General features: G+C 38.5%; 1 protein-coding gene across 1 annotated transcript in view; it reads left to right on the top strand.

Moving 5' to 3' along the window:
- The window catches only part of cacna2d1a (calcium channel, voltage-dependent, alpha 2/delta subunit 1a), a 107131-nt gene that overhangs the window by 75729 nt on the left and 12756 nt on the right, over positions 1 to 18646 (top strand). Inside the window, exons 19-34 of the mRNA XM_075471706.1 lie at positions 825 to 896; positions 995 to 1066; positions 1153 to 1214; positions 2557 to 2633; positions 7148 to 7208; positions 7300 to 7406; positions 9932 to 10016; positions 10153 to 10215; positions 11721 to 11866; positions 11937 to 12008; positions 12319 to 12386; positions 12476 to 12511; positions 12606 to 12677; positions 15112 to 15264; positions 16293 to 16345; positions 16855 to 16910. Of these exons, the coding sequence (XP_075327821.1) occupies positions 825 to 896; positions 995 to 1066; positions 1153 to 1214; positions 2557 to 2633; positions 7148 to 7208; positions 7300 to 7406; positions 9932 to 10016; positions 10153 to 10215; positions 11721 to 11866; positions 11937 to 12008; positions 12319 to 12386; positions 12476 to 12511; positions 12606 to 12677; positions 15112 to 15264; positions 16293 to 16345; positions 16855 to 16910 (1255 nt within the window). The remainder of the gene's footprint in view (positions 1 to 824; positions 897 to 994; positions 1067 to 1152; positions 1215 to 2556; positions 2634 to 7147; positions 7209 to 7299; positions 7407 to 9931; positions 10017 to 10152; positions 10216 to 11720; positions 11867 to 11936; positions 12009 to 12318; positions 12387 to 12475; positions 12512 to 12605; positions 12678 to 15111; positions 15265 to 16292; positions 16346 to 16854; positions 16911 to 18646) is intronic.

Here is an 18646-nt window from a genome sequence, read left to right as displayed (position 1 = left end):
GCTTTTTTGGCAGTATGAGGAAGACCTGCTCAATGTTAGGCAGGTGGCCATGATGTCATGGCAGATCCTTGTGTGAAAAATGAAGTTTAGACTTCAGCTTTGATTCATTTATTAATTTATTTGCAAGTTCCTAATTCCTAAACACATGAGAGAAAAGCATTTAGATGTGATTTATTGTAATTAAATCCATTAGTGACTCATTAACATTGGTCAACATTGTGATTTAGTGAGGTAGACATTGACATTCCTGATTATTAACAGACTTTTTAGAGTGAAAATACACCTGCTTAGTCTTTTGCAGCTTATAAGACTTTCCTGTTAAGCTTTAGTGAGTAGTAGTACATGTAGCTTTGTAGAAAGGTCATTGTCCTGCATGTCTGAGACATGACATGAAAGCATTTAGTTGCTCTTTGATGAGCAGACTGGTTTAGCATCCCTGCTGCCTGTCCGGTGTTTGCCTGAACTGCTTCACTGGCTGCTTTTATCATTTGGCAGACTTTTGAGTTCTTTCTTTGTTTTTTCAAAGACGTCACAATCATCTGGTTGCAAGATGATGTTTGTTTGCTGAAACGAAACATTTCTGATTGACCTTTGAGATATGCGTTTTTCTTTTGAATTGCATGTTGTGTAGACTGGTTACAGATGATTGAAAGCTAACAGACATAATAAGTCTCCTCTTTAAGACTACAAAGCATCTGTTTTCAATGGAAGATCGATAATTGATGTTTACTGGTTAGTTTTTTTTCACTGTTTTGCCCACAGGCCACAAATCTTGATTCATATTGTGTAACACTGACTGAGTGCTGACTTGTATTCCCGCTTAGAATCCTACATTTCAAGACACTGTAACACTCGACTTTCTGGATGCAGAGCTTGAGAATGACATCAAAGTGGAGGTATGGAAGATATAATACTGCAAATTAAATGATTACAGAAGCTGAAATGTTTCCATGGGTATATAGTGTTAATTTATTTTGTATTATTTATTCAACAGATAAGAAAAAAAATGATTGACGGTCTAACAGGGTCAAAGGCAATATCTACATTAGTAAAATCTCAAGATGAGGTAATCGTATTTGTTAAAGTTCATCATGTTAAAGCTCATCTGTTTAGAAATGTACACAGGCATTGACCATACCATTGCTCTCAAAGCGCTACATTGACCAAGGTCAGAGGACGTATACCTTTGGACCAGTGAAGGGGACAGACTACAGGTAATGTTTTGACACTGCATGCAAAATTATTAGACCATTGGATTGATTTACTGCTGAATTAATGCACTGCCTTTGTTTTAATATATGCACAATAATTAGGCACTTAGATGATGGGTTATTTGTCCCAAATCACTCATTTACTTGGGATTCTTTTAGAACAAAAGTAACAGATACACACAACGATTTTGGTTTCAAAACTTTGCAGCAACCAGTAAAGTCACTTTTCTTTTCATACCTACCATAAATCTTTCATCCATGTGGTCTTTTCATTTTCACTGCATCAACAGCCTCCAACATGCTTTTCAAAGTGTGTTGCCTTTCCTCATTACAAATGTAATGTTTGAAATGGGCCCACAATTCTCACATCAATTTCCAGGCAATAGTCAACCAGCAAAAGGGCTGACTAACATATTCATACAGACAGAAAACCTTATCAGTACCCTTCCTCTGAGCTGCTGTCCCTCTGCTGGAACTGATGTTCCGTGTCCATAGTGATCAAGCATGTCCTCGTCCTGGTCTATCAAGAACTACTCTCCTTTAATGTGTCCATTAAACCTTTTAAAATAAATTTTATCTTAGACATTTTACAGCCCAGTTTTGAATTTTCAGCAAGGAAATCTGATTCAGTGTTGGCTGTGTTTCAACTTTCTTTGCCATTTCTCTGAGCACTTGGCCCCTTGTACACTAAAAGTAGGTTCAGTTGCAGTTTTCGAATATGTTGCCACGTTCGAGATTATGAGTTCTGAGTCTTTTGCTTTTAATTTGTGCCTTTTCTGTTCCATGCATTTTCTGACCCTGTTGATGAGTAGCTACAAAATATTGGAAGTAGTTTGTTTCAACACAGTAAAGCCATCTGATAATCGTGCACACCTTGTAAGAAATGAATTTCTTAAACTTTACTCTTTATTATTGCACACATATACATATATCACCTTAAAATGATTAAATCCAGTAAGAATTAACATTCATTTGGTTTGGAGTTTGAAAATGTCAGAAACAGCTGGAAGGTCAGAATACTCACTTGCGAAAAAAATGTGCATTCAATATGTATCAATCAAAAATAAACCCTCTGCATGCAGATTGTCTTCTTCACAAATATCACTTCATTTGGTTCCAGGAACTTTTAACCCACACATTTTGCAAAAATATTTGTCATAAAGGCAATTTTAGTATGGATGAAGTCCAGATGCTTTTTAAATTGATTGGCATCATCCACTAGAGGCTAGTGTTCACAACCTACATGTTTTGTTTTTCTGACTAAAAATGCTTTGCATGACCTGCTGAAAAATTCTCTTAAAACAAGAAAAAACTTTTTTTTTTTTTATTGTTTGTCCTTTCTCAGCCTGGCCCTGGTTCTCCCTGACTACAGCATGCATTACATCCGTTCCACAATTGGCGACACAATCACCCAGGCAAAATGTAAGTGCCATTCAGCATCCCCTGAACCCCTTGTACCAATCTACGCTTTCCCACTCAGTTACATTTACGTTCCATTTATTCAGACAGTGGACAAATGGTGCTGGGTGGAAAATGACTGCTCATGTTACATGTGTCTCAGCTTATGGTTCCTGTCCATCACTTACAGCTCCCCCACATGGATATAAATGCACACCCATGTACATCTACACCATTTCTGCGCACACTGGTATTGCTAAAGCAAAACACACCCTCAGTTGTGGTTCTGTTTATAGTATTTGTCACCAGACAGCGAGACAGTTGGCTCCAGGGTCCCCTTTAAAACATAAGAGCTCATGCACTGCTAAGTATCTCACTTTCTGCGTGTGTCTGTCAGCAAGTGGATATTTGTGTGTTCAAGCTTAGTCTTATTGGCTTATATACACAGGATCAAAGGGTCCATATGTGTGGCATTGTCATCTCATGTCTCTTTTTAGGTTTTCGTTCCTTCTAGTAAAAGATGCCATCTCACAGTGTTACTCAAAGGATGGATTTATTGTCTATGGGTATGTGTGTGTGTGTGTTCACTACATAAATATATGCCTGTCACTGATTAGACTGCCTTAAAGGAAAGTTTGTAGATTTTCTCTATGCTGCGTTACTTTAGGTTTTGCATGTATCGCTGGATACTGGTCCATGTGCTATGGAACACCTTTTTCATCACCTTTTTCCATCTGATTTTTATTGAATATAGTTGCAATTAGTTTTTAAAAAAAATGGAGGGGCTTAAAGGGTTTATTCTGACCGGAAAATTATTTTGGAAATAATATGACTTTAGAAAACTCTGGAAAAAGAATTATCTGGATGACATGTGTATGTTGTTCCAAAACCAGTATGATCCATCAGACAGGTTTCCTCCTCACTTCATGCCACCTTAAATAAGTGCAGGCCCAGAGAAGACAGCTGTCTTTCTGGATCTTTTTTATGTATGCTTTTATTTCTTTATCTTAAAAATTTTAATGCTCTCATAACCCATCCAATGTGTCCCACTTAAGGATTGTATCTGTTTTCGATGAGGGTCTGAAGATTATGCCCAGGCTTTATTTTTGTCATGTCTTTTGTACAGATAATGAAATAGGGATAACGAAATGATCCCAAAAATCCTTGTAGTTTTTCACTGAGAGACAATATTCTCAAGATGTTTACCAATTTACCCATTCATTTGTTCACAAAATGGTGAACCGCCTCCGTGTCTTTTGATAGATATGAATTTGAGCAAATGCATAAACGCTCATGCATTTTCCTGAAAAAAAAAAAAGTCATACTCACTTTCATGTGTTTGTTTCTCTGAAGACAACAGAACCTACACTTGTTTTTGTAACATTCTGTTGGCTTATTTTAATTCCATAGAAAATCGTTTAATCATCCTCTACAATGTGTGACCACAAGTTTTAGTCTCAAATCAACTTAAAACCAAACTTATGATTAAAGTGGAAACTGTTTGTGGTTTTTGTGCCCAAAACGGGACCAAAGTTCCTATAATGTGACAGGAGTATCAGATAAGTGCACATCAGTGCACTCATCTCACCTGAGATCACACCCCTTTGCTCTTTCCACCTACTCTTTAACTTTAAGTGTTCCCTACTTTTGTATGCAATATTCTTATTCAATGTCTATTTGAATAAAATATTGTATAACCCTGTTTGCTTTATTCTTTTCCAATTCCCTCCTTCCTCTTCTCCTCTTTTTTATCTTCCTTCTATCCTCCTCCTCTCTTGACTATTCCTGCTGTGTTGGACCCATCTGCAGCATTTTTGGGCAAGTATTCTCCTCCTGTGCTTTACCAACCCCCCTTCCTCATCTTCTTCTTCTCTTTCTCACACCACCAACAGACTTTGGATGTAACTTCACTTTTCACATGACTCACCCTGTGTGGCACCGCAGACTCTCAAACACTGAAGCGTTTTGCTCTCATTATCTGTTTTTCCTCAGCTATGACTTCTGATTAATAATTACAACTTCGTTACAATGAATCAAGCCAGAGTTTTCTGTCAGAGGCAGCTCTTCGCATGCAATGCGTGCCCCCAGTGCGTCGCAGGCGGTGTGTATGCCTGAGTGCATGTATGTATCAACCCCCCCACCTGTTCCGATGGCCCTCAGATGTGGTTTTGGCACAAGCCCACTGTGGCAGGAAGAACAGAGGAACAGGATGTTTGCATTATTTAAAGGTGAAGCCATAAAGGAGAAAGCTGTGAGTCTGTGCCCAAAATATGAGTTGGTGTTTGTTTTCTTCAGTTTTCTCCTTTTTGACTCACTCTGAGTTTTACAACCTTGTTAAATAAGTCCTAATGAAAGACAGGGTCCTTCTTAACACACTAAGCTTCATCCCCAACGTCCGTCCTTCTGTGTGCTTTGTCATCACATTTGTCTTGTTTGGGGGCACTGAATGAAAAATCTCCACAGAACCTTGTTAAGCTCTGTGGTTTATGTGAAACTGAAGGCTGTCTCGTGTCTGTTTTCATTATTTTTCGAACAAATACATTGTAAACGTCAATTTAAAAACTCTTAAAATCTGAAGATGAAAACGTATCGTGTCCAAAATTCCCACATCTATTTATCATGCATCTGCTAATTCTGTGCAGATTCTTGTCTTGCATGTTACACGTTTCAATGTGAGGCTGATTTATCTTATTTTGAATTAACCTTGCATTTTGAGAGTATGGAAAATTAATTCGCTTGTCTCTCCCCATATCTCCTGCTATTCATCATTATTAGATACTTTTGCGGGATTATTTAGCAGTGACCAAATATCAAAGGACAGCCACAAGGGTCCAATTATCTCCCAACTGTGACCACCAAAGAGGACAAGAAGTAGCCATGTCGTCATGAGAAATTTAGCTGTACAGTGTAATCAGTCAAAACAGTGGGAGAATGTCAAAGGAGCATTGAGGTTGTTTGCTGTGTTTGATTTTGCTCACTTTGTTCTGCCGTAAAACAAATTTATGACAGAAGGCTTGTAACTACAGAGACTGTGTCATCAAAAGGATGCTAATACTATCGCTAAAAAGCTGTCCTCTTACCACATTCTAAGCCTCTCTTTGTGATTTCCATTAGCACCATTTACATCTACATCCAAAGACCCAAAACCTTTTATTCACAGCACAATATTTCTATTCAGGGCTCGCTCTGTGAATAAAATATTGTCACCTATGACCTCTGTGGTTTTACCCTGTCTTTTTTTCCCCTTTCTTTTCCCTCTCGTCTTTAACTCATTGGGTGATGATTCTCCTGTTTGTTCACGTTCTCTCCTCTGGGATTTTTTTCTACTCCAGGGAAAGATGGCAAGTATTTGATTTTTACTTTCATCTCTTGTTTCCTGATCTTGAGCCTCGTCAGTCTTTCACTCAACATGTCTGCCCGACTCTGTTTTGATTCTTATTTATTCCTGATTTTTAGCTGTTTATTCTGTGCAGTGTAAATTTTCCACAATGTTTGCTTCAGTTTGTCCAGTTTGTGGTAAATGTAGAATTTTTTTGTCATGCTTTATCTTTATGAGGACCGACTGCTTAAAGTTCCTCAGCTTTACGACAAAAGGGCCATTTCAGATATTTCTAAAGGGACATTGTGTGAAGCACTTATTAGTATTTAGTTTCTAAATACCAGTACAAGTATGGAATTTTTCAATTTTACATGGATAATATTTACTTATCTGTAGTGCATGATCTGAGCAAGCTAACCACGAGCAATACCAGGGACTTTTTGGCCTAATCGTGCCAGATTCTTCAAACTGAGAGCACACGTGCACATAGGACTGACCACCCTGAAAAGACAGACTTTTCATAAGAGCTTCACACAACCCTTCTTCTTCTTCTTAGAAAAAACAAAAGCCAAATATATCTTCAAACCTAAGCAGGAAAGTGCATGATATGTTAAGCTAGTTTCTTTCTACTCAGATTGTAGAGTACAGTGTCCCTGTGGTGTGACTTTAGACAAAACACAAGAGAACAAAACCAAAATACCATAACAAAAAGAAAAGCACAACCATGTCTTTCAAAACACAACATCAAGAGCAAAAACATGAGATTTCACAACTCTAAACAACATTTTAAAGAATTCAACATAGCTCGACAACATTTCACAAGAGAAACACAAAAAAGCAGAGGAACATTTCAAAGAATGAAAAAAAAACAGCATTTAAAAACATCACAATGAAAACAACATTTTTCAAAAGCCCAATCCTTCAGAAAGCACACGTCAATAGATACACGTACAGATCAGAAGCCACAGCTGTTCTGCTTTGTTGTTGTGCTTTGTCTAATGTCTGTGTTCTGCACCTCGGGTTTTATTATAGCCAACGGTTAAAATCTCATATCAGTTTGTGGTCTCAGAGAAAGTTCATTCTCAGTGTTGCACCATTAACTATTCATCAGGTGTTACACTGCCCAGTGAGACACCATCTTATCTGCATATAGATATTTTTTCGGCTTAACATTAACCCATCTAATCATATCATCTCGTCATTTTATACTAATCATCAGTTTCAGAGAGCCTGCTGGCAGACAAGTTTGATGAATATGGCTATACATTCATTGCCCCGAGGTAAGATGACATGAGGTTTATTGCATTTTCTTAACCCCTTCATTTACTTCTTACTTAACACTTTTGAGCCTGTCTGATTCATTTCCCTCAGGGTGTACTGTAGGGACTTAAAGCTTCCTAAGAAGAACACAAACAACACTGAGTTCCTGATGGAGTTTAACAATTACATTGACACAAAGACTCCAAACAACCCCATGTGTAAGTATGTTCTCCTGCAGTTTTCCTTACCTTATTACCTGCTCCTGGTGGTTTTGATATAGCCCTTGAGAACAAAGCTTTTATACCGCATCCACATCTATTATTCCTGCTGCACTTGGACCTCATTCTCACCTCTGATTCTTATTTACATGTGAAAAAGCTGTTAAGCCTCACAGAATTTGCTTTAGCATGTTCAAGTGAATAAATCCTGGCCATCTGGCTTCGCGCATTAAGGTGTGCATTGAACATTTAATGGAAGCGCGCCAACCGAAGCCTATTCCCAAAGGTCTCTCTTTCCATTGAAACACAGGCCTGGCTGGAAGGTTTGGTGTGCATGACCAGGCAAAGCTTTGTAATGTGGAACCCCCGTGTTCGTGTTACCCATTTGATGCTAACTCTAAAAGTCTGACCATCACATGCCTGGCTGCACATGTGTGAAGCACATCGGCTTAGATGTGACACACACTCGCTCTCACACACAGTATTCACCAGCAATATGCCTTCCACACCCCACCTATAGCCGCTCGACCTCATCCAATTACTGTGTGTTTGTGAGAAAGAGCAGGACACGTCAAGCTAAGAGCACAAGTGGAGCAATAAAACGCAAATCTGGGGCCAGTGGACCTTCTCCCTGACATCTGACCAAAGCATTAACATCTTTGCCATGTCTTGCATAAACTCATTGATATGAATCATCCATTTGTTGAGGGCATCAAGCAAAGCAAAAGGTCTCCAGATATTTATGAAAGGGCCTCCTTTAAAGCGTTCCATTGTTTAATTTGATGGTGCGCATTTAAGGACTAACTTCAAACATCTCAACATGATCAATCCAATAAAACTGTTCACCCAACTGAAATATTACTTTCACCATTATTAGCTGCTAGTTTAATGGAGTCCACAGAGAACCAAGAAAGTATGGTCCATGTAGAGTACTTGCGACTCGAGCATCGTTACACGCTTTACGTGGTTAAGCCACTGCAGTGGCGAAGAAGTACATTAGGAATTCCTTGGCTGCCTTCAATAAAGAATCCCTAATGAAAACCACTGCACAGGGAAGGAAGGTGAGGTAGGAGGGGACTAAAGTGTTACACCAGCTGTTTTCTCTGATGTGTGTGGTGTGTCATAAAGATTGGGGAAGGTGGTGGGGGTGCATCGACGAGCCTCAATGTTAATGGACTGAAGTGGGTCTTCAGAGGGTTCAAAGAGGCGGGCACGGGCAAAGAACGGCCGAGCGGCTTTTATCGCCTGTTGCGTTTTTTCATGTGGTCTTGTCGGACGTCTGTGAAAGTATTTTTAACACCTATACCACCTTACCAACTACTCCACAGCATCGGAAAATAGTTGAGATATATATATATATATATATATATATATATATATATATATATATATATATATATATATATATATATATATATATATATATATATATATATATATATATATATATATATATATATATAGAGAGAGAGAGAGAGAGAGAGATTTTTTTTGTTTTAACAATGTGTCTGTTTCTTATTTTCAGACGCAATCTTTTCTTCAAAGAATAACCGTTGTGACAAAGATTATTATCCGTCAGATTGCTTCAATTTTCTTCCTTCAGCTTTGCTCACATTTGAACCGCAAGGTGTTTTTAAGTTTAGCAATACGTTGACTTGGCTTGTTCACTTTGGATGCCTAAATTCTGATGTAAATGCTTGATTATTTCCAACACTTGGTAGAGAACTAATTCAGAATCTTTGTCTATTTTTTCTATGGTTTTCTCATCAGTGTTGGCTAATGATTCTCCACAAGCTATTTATTATACACATTACAGGTTATTGCGGTTACAGACTTTTCAGACTGTTAGATTTTTGATAATTAATAATACCTGTGGAGTGACATTTTAAATGTAGTGTGATTTATGTATTTTTAAGGGACAGTGAACGGTTTCAACATAGATATCGCCACTCTTAATACCATGCATTACCATAGACCGAAAATGTGCTTGTCGAATAAAGCAAGTCATTAGGACATTTTGTCAATGAGTGTAGAGCTGATAATCATTCCGCAGACTTTTTTCCAAAAAAGCTTTTAGAGTTACACCCCCTCAAGATTAGTAGTTTTTGCTGAGAATACTGATTTTCCAAATACAGTGTGGTGAAATGGTGTGCTACAGTCTTGTGTGGAGGTTATTCTGGTAGACCTAGAAAGGGTGCTGCCTGACTATACACAAAACTACACAACAGAAGAGGTGCCAGGTCATGAAAAATCCCATAAAGTCTTTTTCATCTCAAAAGAAGAATTTTTTTCTTGCAATATTTGGATCCAGAATTTTTCAAATTTGACTGTAAAAAGACTCAAGAGGCTGTATGAATACTTCCTCAGCATGTTATGGAATATGACATGTGGGAAAGATCATAGTGCATGAAGGTTTTACTACATCCAAAGAAAGACTGTACCTAATATGTACATGGCGCACACAATGTTGTACTTTATCACTTGCTTTGACAATGTTGGGGCTGATATTATATTTTGCTGCTTAGGTGATGTGGATTTGGTGAACAGACTGCTCCTGGATGCTGGCATCACCTCAGATTTGATCAAAATCTGGAAAACGAATGAAGTACAGTAAGTGAAGCCTCACTATTTGGTGTTTGGTAATGCTTTTAGTTCACATTTCAGCATCACGAGTAAATGTCAAGCGTGCTTTAAACACATTCCAGATTTTTGTTTGTTTTATAGCTTTATTTTCTCTTCTTCTCAGGCCCGGCGTGGTGGCCAGATTTGTTGCCACTGATGGAGGGATAACACGTGTCTACCCCAAAAGGTATTTGTCAAAGGTTGATAGAGGGGAGTTTGTGTAGTATCATGGAATTATCTGATGAAGAATAATAATCTAGTATTATAAGAGATGTGCAACCTCTCTATGCAGTGTTTTATTTTTTATTGTGACCCAACGGCCCTTATCTTTACACCCTTACCTACGTTTTTCATTCAGTGCATTTTAACAAGAAAACATTTAATTCTCCTCAATACACTACCTACATAGAAAGAAAGAAAATACTACAAATACAACATAATAGATATTGAAACTGAAACTGACATTGAAGCAATCTGCCTTGTTTCGTCCATTCAGATTTAATTCATTGATTCAAATCTCTAAATCAGTGTCACAGTGAGAAACATTGCTTTCAGATTCAGGCTATGTACACACGTAGCCGGGTATTTTTAAAACCGAATGTTTCCCCCCCTCCGTTTATAAAATAATTTGTATCCACATTACCTCGTTTTCGAAAAAAACACCTTCCACACATAACCGAACATCTGCGTTTTCACCTGTCTTGACAACCCAAATGCATTTTCTGTTTTAAGCAATCTGCCCTCGTCAGCTAAATAATAAAGTGTGCACGCAACTTTTTTGAGCACACTGACAGGTGATCGCATGACAGTGGACTGCCCCTCGATATGAGGACGTAATAATTCCGACAGCAGTGAGGACCGGGACATGCGAAATTGTCACGCCATTCCTCTGGGAGTACGACTTGGGCGTGTAAAATCAAGGCTGCAAACAGCGCATGCACAATAATAACCACCACAGTTCTCAAGACATCCATGCTTCTTCAGTAAACAAAGGTCGCACTTTAGACTTTAAAGCAGATTTGTTGTTGTTTTGGCGCATATTGTGACGTTCGAAAACGCAAAACTCCGGTTATCTCTGTCTACACGCAGCTGCATAAACGGAGTTTTCAAAAATCTTCACTTTGCCCGGAGTTTTTAAAAACATTCGTTTACGATGCGTTTTTATGCGTTTTCATGTGGATGACAGGTCCAAACGTAGAAAAATATATTCGTTTTAGCAGATACCCGGCTACGTGTGGATGGGGCCTAAGTCTGTTTGGTCACTCAGTCTTCCACAAAGTGATGAACTTCTCCCCATCTTTACTTCTTAAGGGCACAGCCTCTCTCAGTTTCTCTTTTTATACCCAGTTATCTTTCTTACTAGTTACACATTGACCTAATAAGCTCAGATGTTCCACCAGGATATGCTCTTCATCTTCACCCATCCTCTCAACGTTAACTTGTGTCTTTCTTTATTTTAATGCACTAAATCTTACATGTCTTAAATGTTTTTAAAAGTTGAGATCTTGTTTAGATTCTGAGTATACAATGTGAGCAAGGTTCATAAGATTGAGCAGGTTCGTCTTGAGCAAAGAAGATGCAGTGACCTTTAGAGCAATATTCATAAACAATAATAACAAGTGGACACTTTCTACTGAAATGGACAAAAGATGAATGGACTTTAACGCTGTTAAAAACTTGTGTATTTAACAGCGCTGGGCTGGACTGGACAGAAGAAGCCGAAACATATGAGTCAAGTTTCTATAAGCGAAGTCTGGACAGTGATCTGTACATCTTCACTCCGACACCCTTTTCTAAAGTGAAAGAACCGAGAGAGAACAGCAGCTTTTATGATCAAGGTAGTTTTTAACAAGTGCTTATTATCAGGGGTTTTATTTGCTTTGAATTAAGAATGTCTTGCACTTACAGCAAGTGAAGACTCTGTCCTCGTGAGTAGAGCGGTGAACCTCAAGATTGACGATGTCACACTCAAACCAGCTGGTAAGGAATGTTCACATGTTTAAGCCTAATTTTGGCAAGTTTCCTACCCTACTCTGCAAACACACACCTAACACACTCACACTTATTTACACACTCACATTGCGTTCAAACCTCAAAGTCACTTTTCTTTCCGCCACTCCTCGTTTTTCTGGTTCTCCCTCTATGTGAGCCACACATACACAAACCACACGTCACGTTGTCTTGTCGTCTGTGATCTTGAGCCAAGTTTGCATTTTCAAAGATCAGAGTGTAAAGTTGACACTGAGGTCCAACATGATCTAGGATGTCTGGCTTTTGTGTTTTATCCCAGTGGTCGGTGTGAAGTTGGACATCAATGCGTGGAAGGAGAACTTCCTTAATATCACATACAAGATGAATGTGAGTAGATGCTATCTGCATGACACACATATGCGCACAGGTTAATCCATGTCTTAACTTTTTATCGCTCTACTCTTTTGTGTTTAAAGTGTAATAGTGAGATCTGTGGCTGTGGGCCTGTTGAAGTAAGAAGTTGAACTGTACATTTAATTGTTTTACTTATTCTTATAGATAAGAATCACAAGAATGGAAACCCTTTAATGTTATATGTCATTTCAGTACATAGACTGTGTCATTCTGGATGACGGAGGATTCCTGGTGATGTCCAATCGAGATGAATACATGAGTCAGGTGGGCCACCCATACATCCACCCATTTTATCCACCCATACATCCATTAGCCAGACTGCAGTCTCTTTTGTCGGTCTGTTGCCTGTCTGACACAGGGCAAGAGATGGGTAACACACCCATCATGGCTTACACACACAGACCGACCACCATGCATGCACACATTCACTTGTACAGCTTATTAAAATCCAACTGTTCACCCAACAGGTTCGAATCCAGTATGTGCTTGTTGTCATTCACGAAACAAAATAATAAAGAAAACAATGATCTAAGTTTAAAGAAAAAATAAAGAAAATACCACTGGGGCTTCTTAAATTTTAGGATCCTTATTAATGTTAATATTCTTAGTCATAACTTCTGTTTGATCAAGTATTCACTCATGGTGTATGGAGTAAAATGATTCTTTAATTTATTCTGCCATGTCTTATTAACCAAAAACAGATTATTACTTTCTTTAGGAATTATAGAAAAAATATTTTTAAAAATGGGGGGGGGGGGTTATAGCAATGCGTGTTAAAAAGTACATATACACACATCAAAATCCCCTTTGAATATGTGGGGGGTTGCTTCTGAATGTATAAATATTTTCTGATTAAGAGAAGCGAGGGTAGAAGTCTCCCTCTGGAGTAGCTCCGTTAGATTGGTAAGGTCTAGTGGGCGCATTCAATTCAGTTTATTCATAAAGTGCTTCATGTCTATCCCACGGCACTTTACAAAGAAAGTAGACAAATTTTTAAATGCTTTCTTGCTAAAAACATAAGAAGCTCAGGCCTGCCCCACTGTCATATTTTCAAATGCATAAACGGTCCGATGCAGTTTTTCCACCACTCTCAACCGCCCTTCTGTGACTCTGCACATTTGCAAACTTTCCTGAGACACTGGTCAATACTGTTTAGAGCAAGACTTTTGAGGCATGAATGTGGTTGTCCTTCCCTCCTCAACAATTCATACAAAAACCATGCATGGATAATATTGTGCAAAAAAGAAGAGGAAGTTAATTTGTACATGAAAGATTTTGACCGTTCAGTGTGTGTAGAATTGCCTTGTTATGATGTGACATTCTGCTTGGAAATCTGTTGCATTACCCTATTGTTGCAGTGTTTACACCTCCTCTGTATTCCTCATATCAAAAACAGCACTCTGCTCGCCCGAAATGATTAGGCATTGTATCTTGATTTTAATCAGTAAAATATGTTTTAAATCTCTGTTTACAATCAATTTGCTATTAACAGTACGAACAAAAATAAAACTAATGAAACCTCTTCAATGCAATTTGACCCAGCATTTCCTATTTCCTACACTCACACACCCAAAGGCTGAAAACATACACACCTCTTCCCCTTGTTGTTCTATGTTTAATGCTTATAGCGGGCCCCTGATGTCATCTGAGTAAATGTTTTTTCATGCAGCTTCTACTCCTTCCTAATCAGGGCTGAGTGTGTGCTGGATAAATCAGTTGCCCTCTGATGTTTGGCAGCAGTACTAAAACCCAGAAACCTTGTTTGGAAAAGGTTGTGCGCCCTCAATCATATTACCTACAGGAGCAAAGTTTCTCTCCCTCTTTATGTCTCTCTCCCTCCATCTCATTCCTTTTCTTACTCCAAAAACCCTCGGGGAGTCTGCAGCCAGCAGGCCTGTGACTGTTAATTCATTATTTGTGTTGCTGCACAGCGAAAGAGGAGAAGGCTCCTTTTACATTATAGATTGGAAGATTTATATGTCCTTTGGCAAGAAAGAGGAATGGGTATGTGGAGGGCCGCTTGTTAACAGTGACCTTACAAAGTGGAAGGAAAAGGATAGTTTGCATTTCCTAAAGTACACACACATGCACCATAGCACATGCGCAACTAGAGACTTGCTGTATGTGCATACTCCCGCCTGGATACACGAGTGCTGAAACACTTCCAAGCACACGGTCATGTCACACCTCTGAGATGCTGGGACGAACTACTTCCTCTATGTAGAAATTTATGACTGCCTGGTGGACTGTGTTAATCATGTTATGCTGAAGTCTATCATCACCGTAAAAATTTTGTGCAACCAGTACACATTCTTAACTGTCATAATGCGTAATTATAAAAAGGTTTAAGCACTCTGGGGTTCCTCAATAATTCTCATTTACAGAGTTACTTGCTTCTACAATGTGCACTCGAGACATTTTTGCTCATACACAGAGCTAAAAAAATTCTCAATGGGGCTTTGTTAGTGAAATCATTTCCCCTATGAAGTTGTGAGGTCAGACACACAACTGGTAGGTTTTGCCTCTGGGCCCCAAAGCAGATTTACACAGTCTTCAAGTCTCAGTTCTTGTTTGGATCTTGTTTCTGCTTTTTAAAATCGATGTCATGAACCCTAAAGGCTGTTTCAAAAGTCAAGTGAAGGAAGTTGTTTTTTTTATTTGTTTTTTTTTTTTTGCTCCTTCTCTCTCCTTACATCAGATTGGGCGTTTCTTCGGAGTTATTGACCCATTACTCATGAGAGCCTTGGTCAACGCGTCCCTGTTCACCTCCAAGAGCACTTATGACTACCAGTCGCTCTGTTACCCCAAGCCAGAGAACAAGATGGCTGCAGGCCCACGATCTGTCTACGTGGTGAGTTACATAAGCCAGAGACCATACGCACACACACATACAGGGAGAGCCATGTTCACACCTTTCCATATCCATACAAATACTTTTACTCATTCCCCCACATGAGCAAAGGGATGAATACAAGTGCAGCCGTCCATGCTCATACCTGCTTGCTCACACACTTCCAAATGGTCACACACACTGACTGTGACTTGCCAGGGAGCCATAAATCTGGAGAGAGCAGATGAGAGGGGAAGCAGAGGGTATGGTGAAAGCGTTAGAGTGGGAGTTGCAGTAACAGTAACAGGATTAGGTGGTCTAATGTGCTTAAGTAACACACTGAGTGATGTAGAAAATGGCACTGTTTTTCATCACTTGAGAGAAATGATGCAGATTGTCTGTGATACCAGTCAAATTACCTCTTAAAGCTGAAAGGCTTAGATAACAGGTAATGATGATAAACTTATACCTAAGAAAATAAGAATTCCTCTCACTGACAAATAAAACCACATAATTTCACCACTTAAACGTGAATGTGTGCAACACGCTCGAGTGACCAAGGTGAGATGAAAGATGCTGTTATCCTCTGATCAAAGACGCTGTCAACAGTCGGTGATGCTTCTAACACAGTTAGTTAAAACTCCTTGATGACTCAACCTGCCATCAACTGAAGAGCAAAAAAAACAGCGCTGATTCTCCAAAACAAGGCCCTCGCATGCTAGCCATAATCAAAGCAGCATGTTGGGCCATTTTATTCAATCCTTGTGCTACTTTGTTTTCTCACTGGCTCTTTGTTTACATATTTACCCTCGCATCTGTTGAGAAGGATTGTGCTCTAATTTCCTCAGAGAAAGGCAGAAAATAAAATCTTTTGCTGGACCTGTTGGTCTTTGTGCCTGGCAAAACTCAACAGTCTGCAGCCACTGTAAACACAAACAGGATGTTCGGATTGGCTCAGCCAACTTAAGATGATTTGTTAAACTGTTCATTGTTGATGTGGTGTTCTGATCCTCTGGTATTTTTTTTCTCATTTTGTATGTCCTTCTCAGCCCACAATAGCAGATATTCTGAACATAGGATGGTGGGCGACAGCTGCAGCCTGGTGAGTTATTTTTCATTTTACTTTTATAACATGGTTGCCATTAGAGTTGTCCAACTTTTTTCCCCTTGTGATAAAGAACACATTTATGCATTATTAAAGCCAGCACTGTAAATCCTTCAACCCAGTATTTAATGGAAAGCAGGGAAGGATTTGTTCCTCCAAATGGACATACTGTATAGCATCTGTTTAATAGCTAAATTGTTCCCAAGACAGACAACATTCCACAAAATCTTCTCTTGATTTATGCTCAGTTTCACTGTCTTGATGTCATCAACAGCTTGTATTACAATATGTCCAATAAAAGTGGATTTTGAGGCCACTGACAGTATGGTTATCTTCACTGTATCAAAGCTTACATTAGTATGTTTTTAATTAAAATAAGCCTTTAAGTCACATGTGGTGTTCGTCAAGTTTTGATTTGGGTTTGCATTCACACAGAAAATTTTGTGCATTTTGTTCCAATGAATCCAGACAATTTAAATCTTTTGGGATTTGTTTTCTGCCCTCAGGTCAATAGTACAACAGTTGCTGGTCAGCATCACATTCCCCAATTTTCTGGACGCGGGTGAGTGCTCTTTAATTTGACACACAGAAAACAATGCTTCTTTTCCACACTTATGAAACTCTATACAGTTCAAAAGGCTCTCTTACAATTATTAAATTGCAGTTTTTAGGTTAATTGAAAAAGGATTTTTTTTTGTGCGTGCAATACTTGCTACACAGCTGGAATATGTAGAGAGTTTGTAAGGAACAGGAATTCAGATGTTGCGCATGTGAACCAGATCCACGTGGTGGTATGTTTATGTATATCTTCTCAGGACACAAATGAAGTATTAGAAAATACATCACCAACAGCTTCAGAATAAAGTCAAAAAGCAGGCTTGAGTTGCAGCGAAGATGTGCACTTTTAAATTCAACCCTGTTCTGCCATATGGATGTAATTTTGGTTTGATAAAGCAATGTTAGGAATTGTGTTTGAGTGTTCTGCAGTCACTCCAATTAAATGTGGCAGCTGACAAAGCTTTTTTTTATATTTCTTTTCATTTCTTTTTGTTTTTCAGTGTTGTGATTGCCTCAAAAATGGCATTTTCACTGATTTCAGCATTGTTTTGGTACTTTTTTTTTGGTTATTGCTTTTTATTGTACATCCCCCATTCTTGTTGTCATTTTTGATTGATTTTTCTTCCCCCCAAAACAACGCTAATATTCTGCTAATCCTAATACTAAATTAAAGGCTATAAAAAAAAAGTAAAAATCTTTGTAGATAATAAACAATCACGTTTATATTTCTGCATAAATGTGAATTAAAAGATCACATACACACCTTAAAAGTGGAGGGCCAATTAAAGGCCAATTAAACAAAAACACTAAAGCATTGTGAATGTTCATTTACTTATGGCAAAGAATGTAAAAAGAATGGCAATTATGCATGGGCAGGTATGATAATCTGACAGTACAATAAGCAAAAATCTCCCAGTTTCACAGTGTTTGCTGTATTTTATTTTAAATTCAATCATATCATTAAAGCATTCAATTAGCAGATAACTAGTACATCTTTGCTTTCTTAGTGGTAATGTTAGAATGTTAGCTGGCCAATTATCCATGTTATTTGCTTAGGTAAGTCTATACTATTTATTTTACCAATATTAGACAACTCTCGCAGCTGATTGCAAAATAGAATTTTTTTTTAACTTGGCAAAGAGTGAAGGGTTGTTCTCCCACAGATGTGAAATCAAATTTAAAGTATTGCCTCCCTTGATAGCCAATCCATGCATGGAACAGTATAATGGAACACTTTTGTGGTTTTTAAACTGTGATTTTAAAATTGCAGTATACCTTGAAACTGGAAACCAGATCATACCAAATAGGAAACTCTGCTTTCTTTGTCTGGTGTGTCTTCCTTGTGCACTATTAAATGCTACAGGTTAGTTGGTCCTGAATATGAGCCCAGAGGAAATTAAGCTCATTCCGTAGCCCTGGGATGTTGGTGGGTTTCAGTGCTCTCTTCAGGTTGTTCCACAGCATTTCATATGGACCACGGTCAGAACTCGGATTTGGCCATTCCAAAGTCATACTATAACTTAATTCCTCTTTGACAATTATTTGGTAGAGCCAGTTATAAATTTGTAGGCTTACATGACTCACTTTTTGTTGGGATTCAGAAAGCTCAGACATTTTTCTCTCAAAGTCACTGGTGTAATTCAGAAATTCTCTGTTCCATCAATTACATCAAGTTGGTCTGGCACAGATGGTACTAATTTGTTCCAAGCCATGAAGATGCCACCATATTTTCCCATAATG

Source organism: Odontesthes bonariensis, chromosome 8 (genome assembly GCF_027942865.1).
Source record: "Odontesthes bonariensis isolate fOdoBon6 chromosome 8, fOdoBon6.hap1, whole genome shotgun sequence".
Taxonomy (NCBI): domain Eukaryota; kingdom Metazoa; phylum Chordata; class Actinopteri; order Atheriniformes; family Atherinopsidae; genus Odontesthes; species Odontesthes bonariensis.
This window is presented reverse-complemented; position numbering and strand designations above follow the sequence as displayed.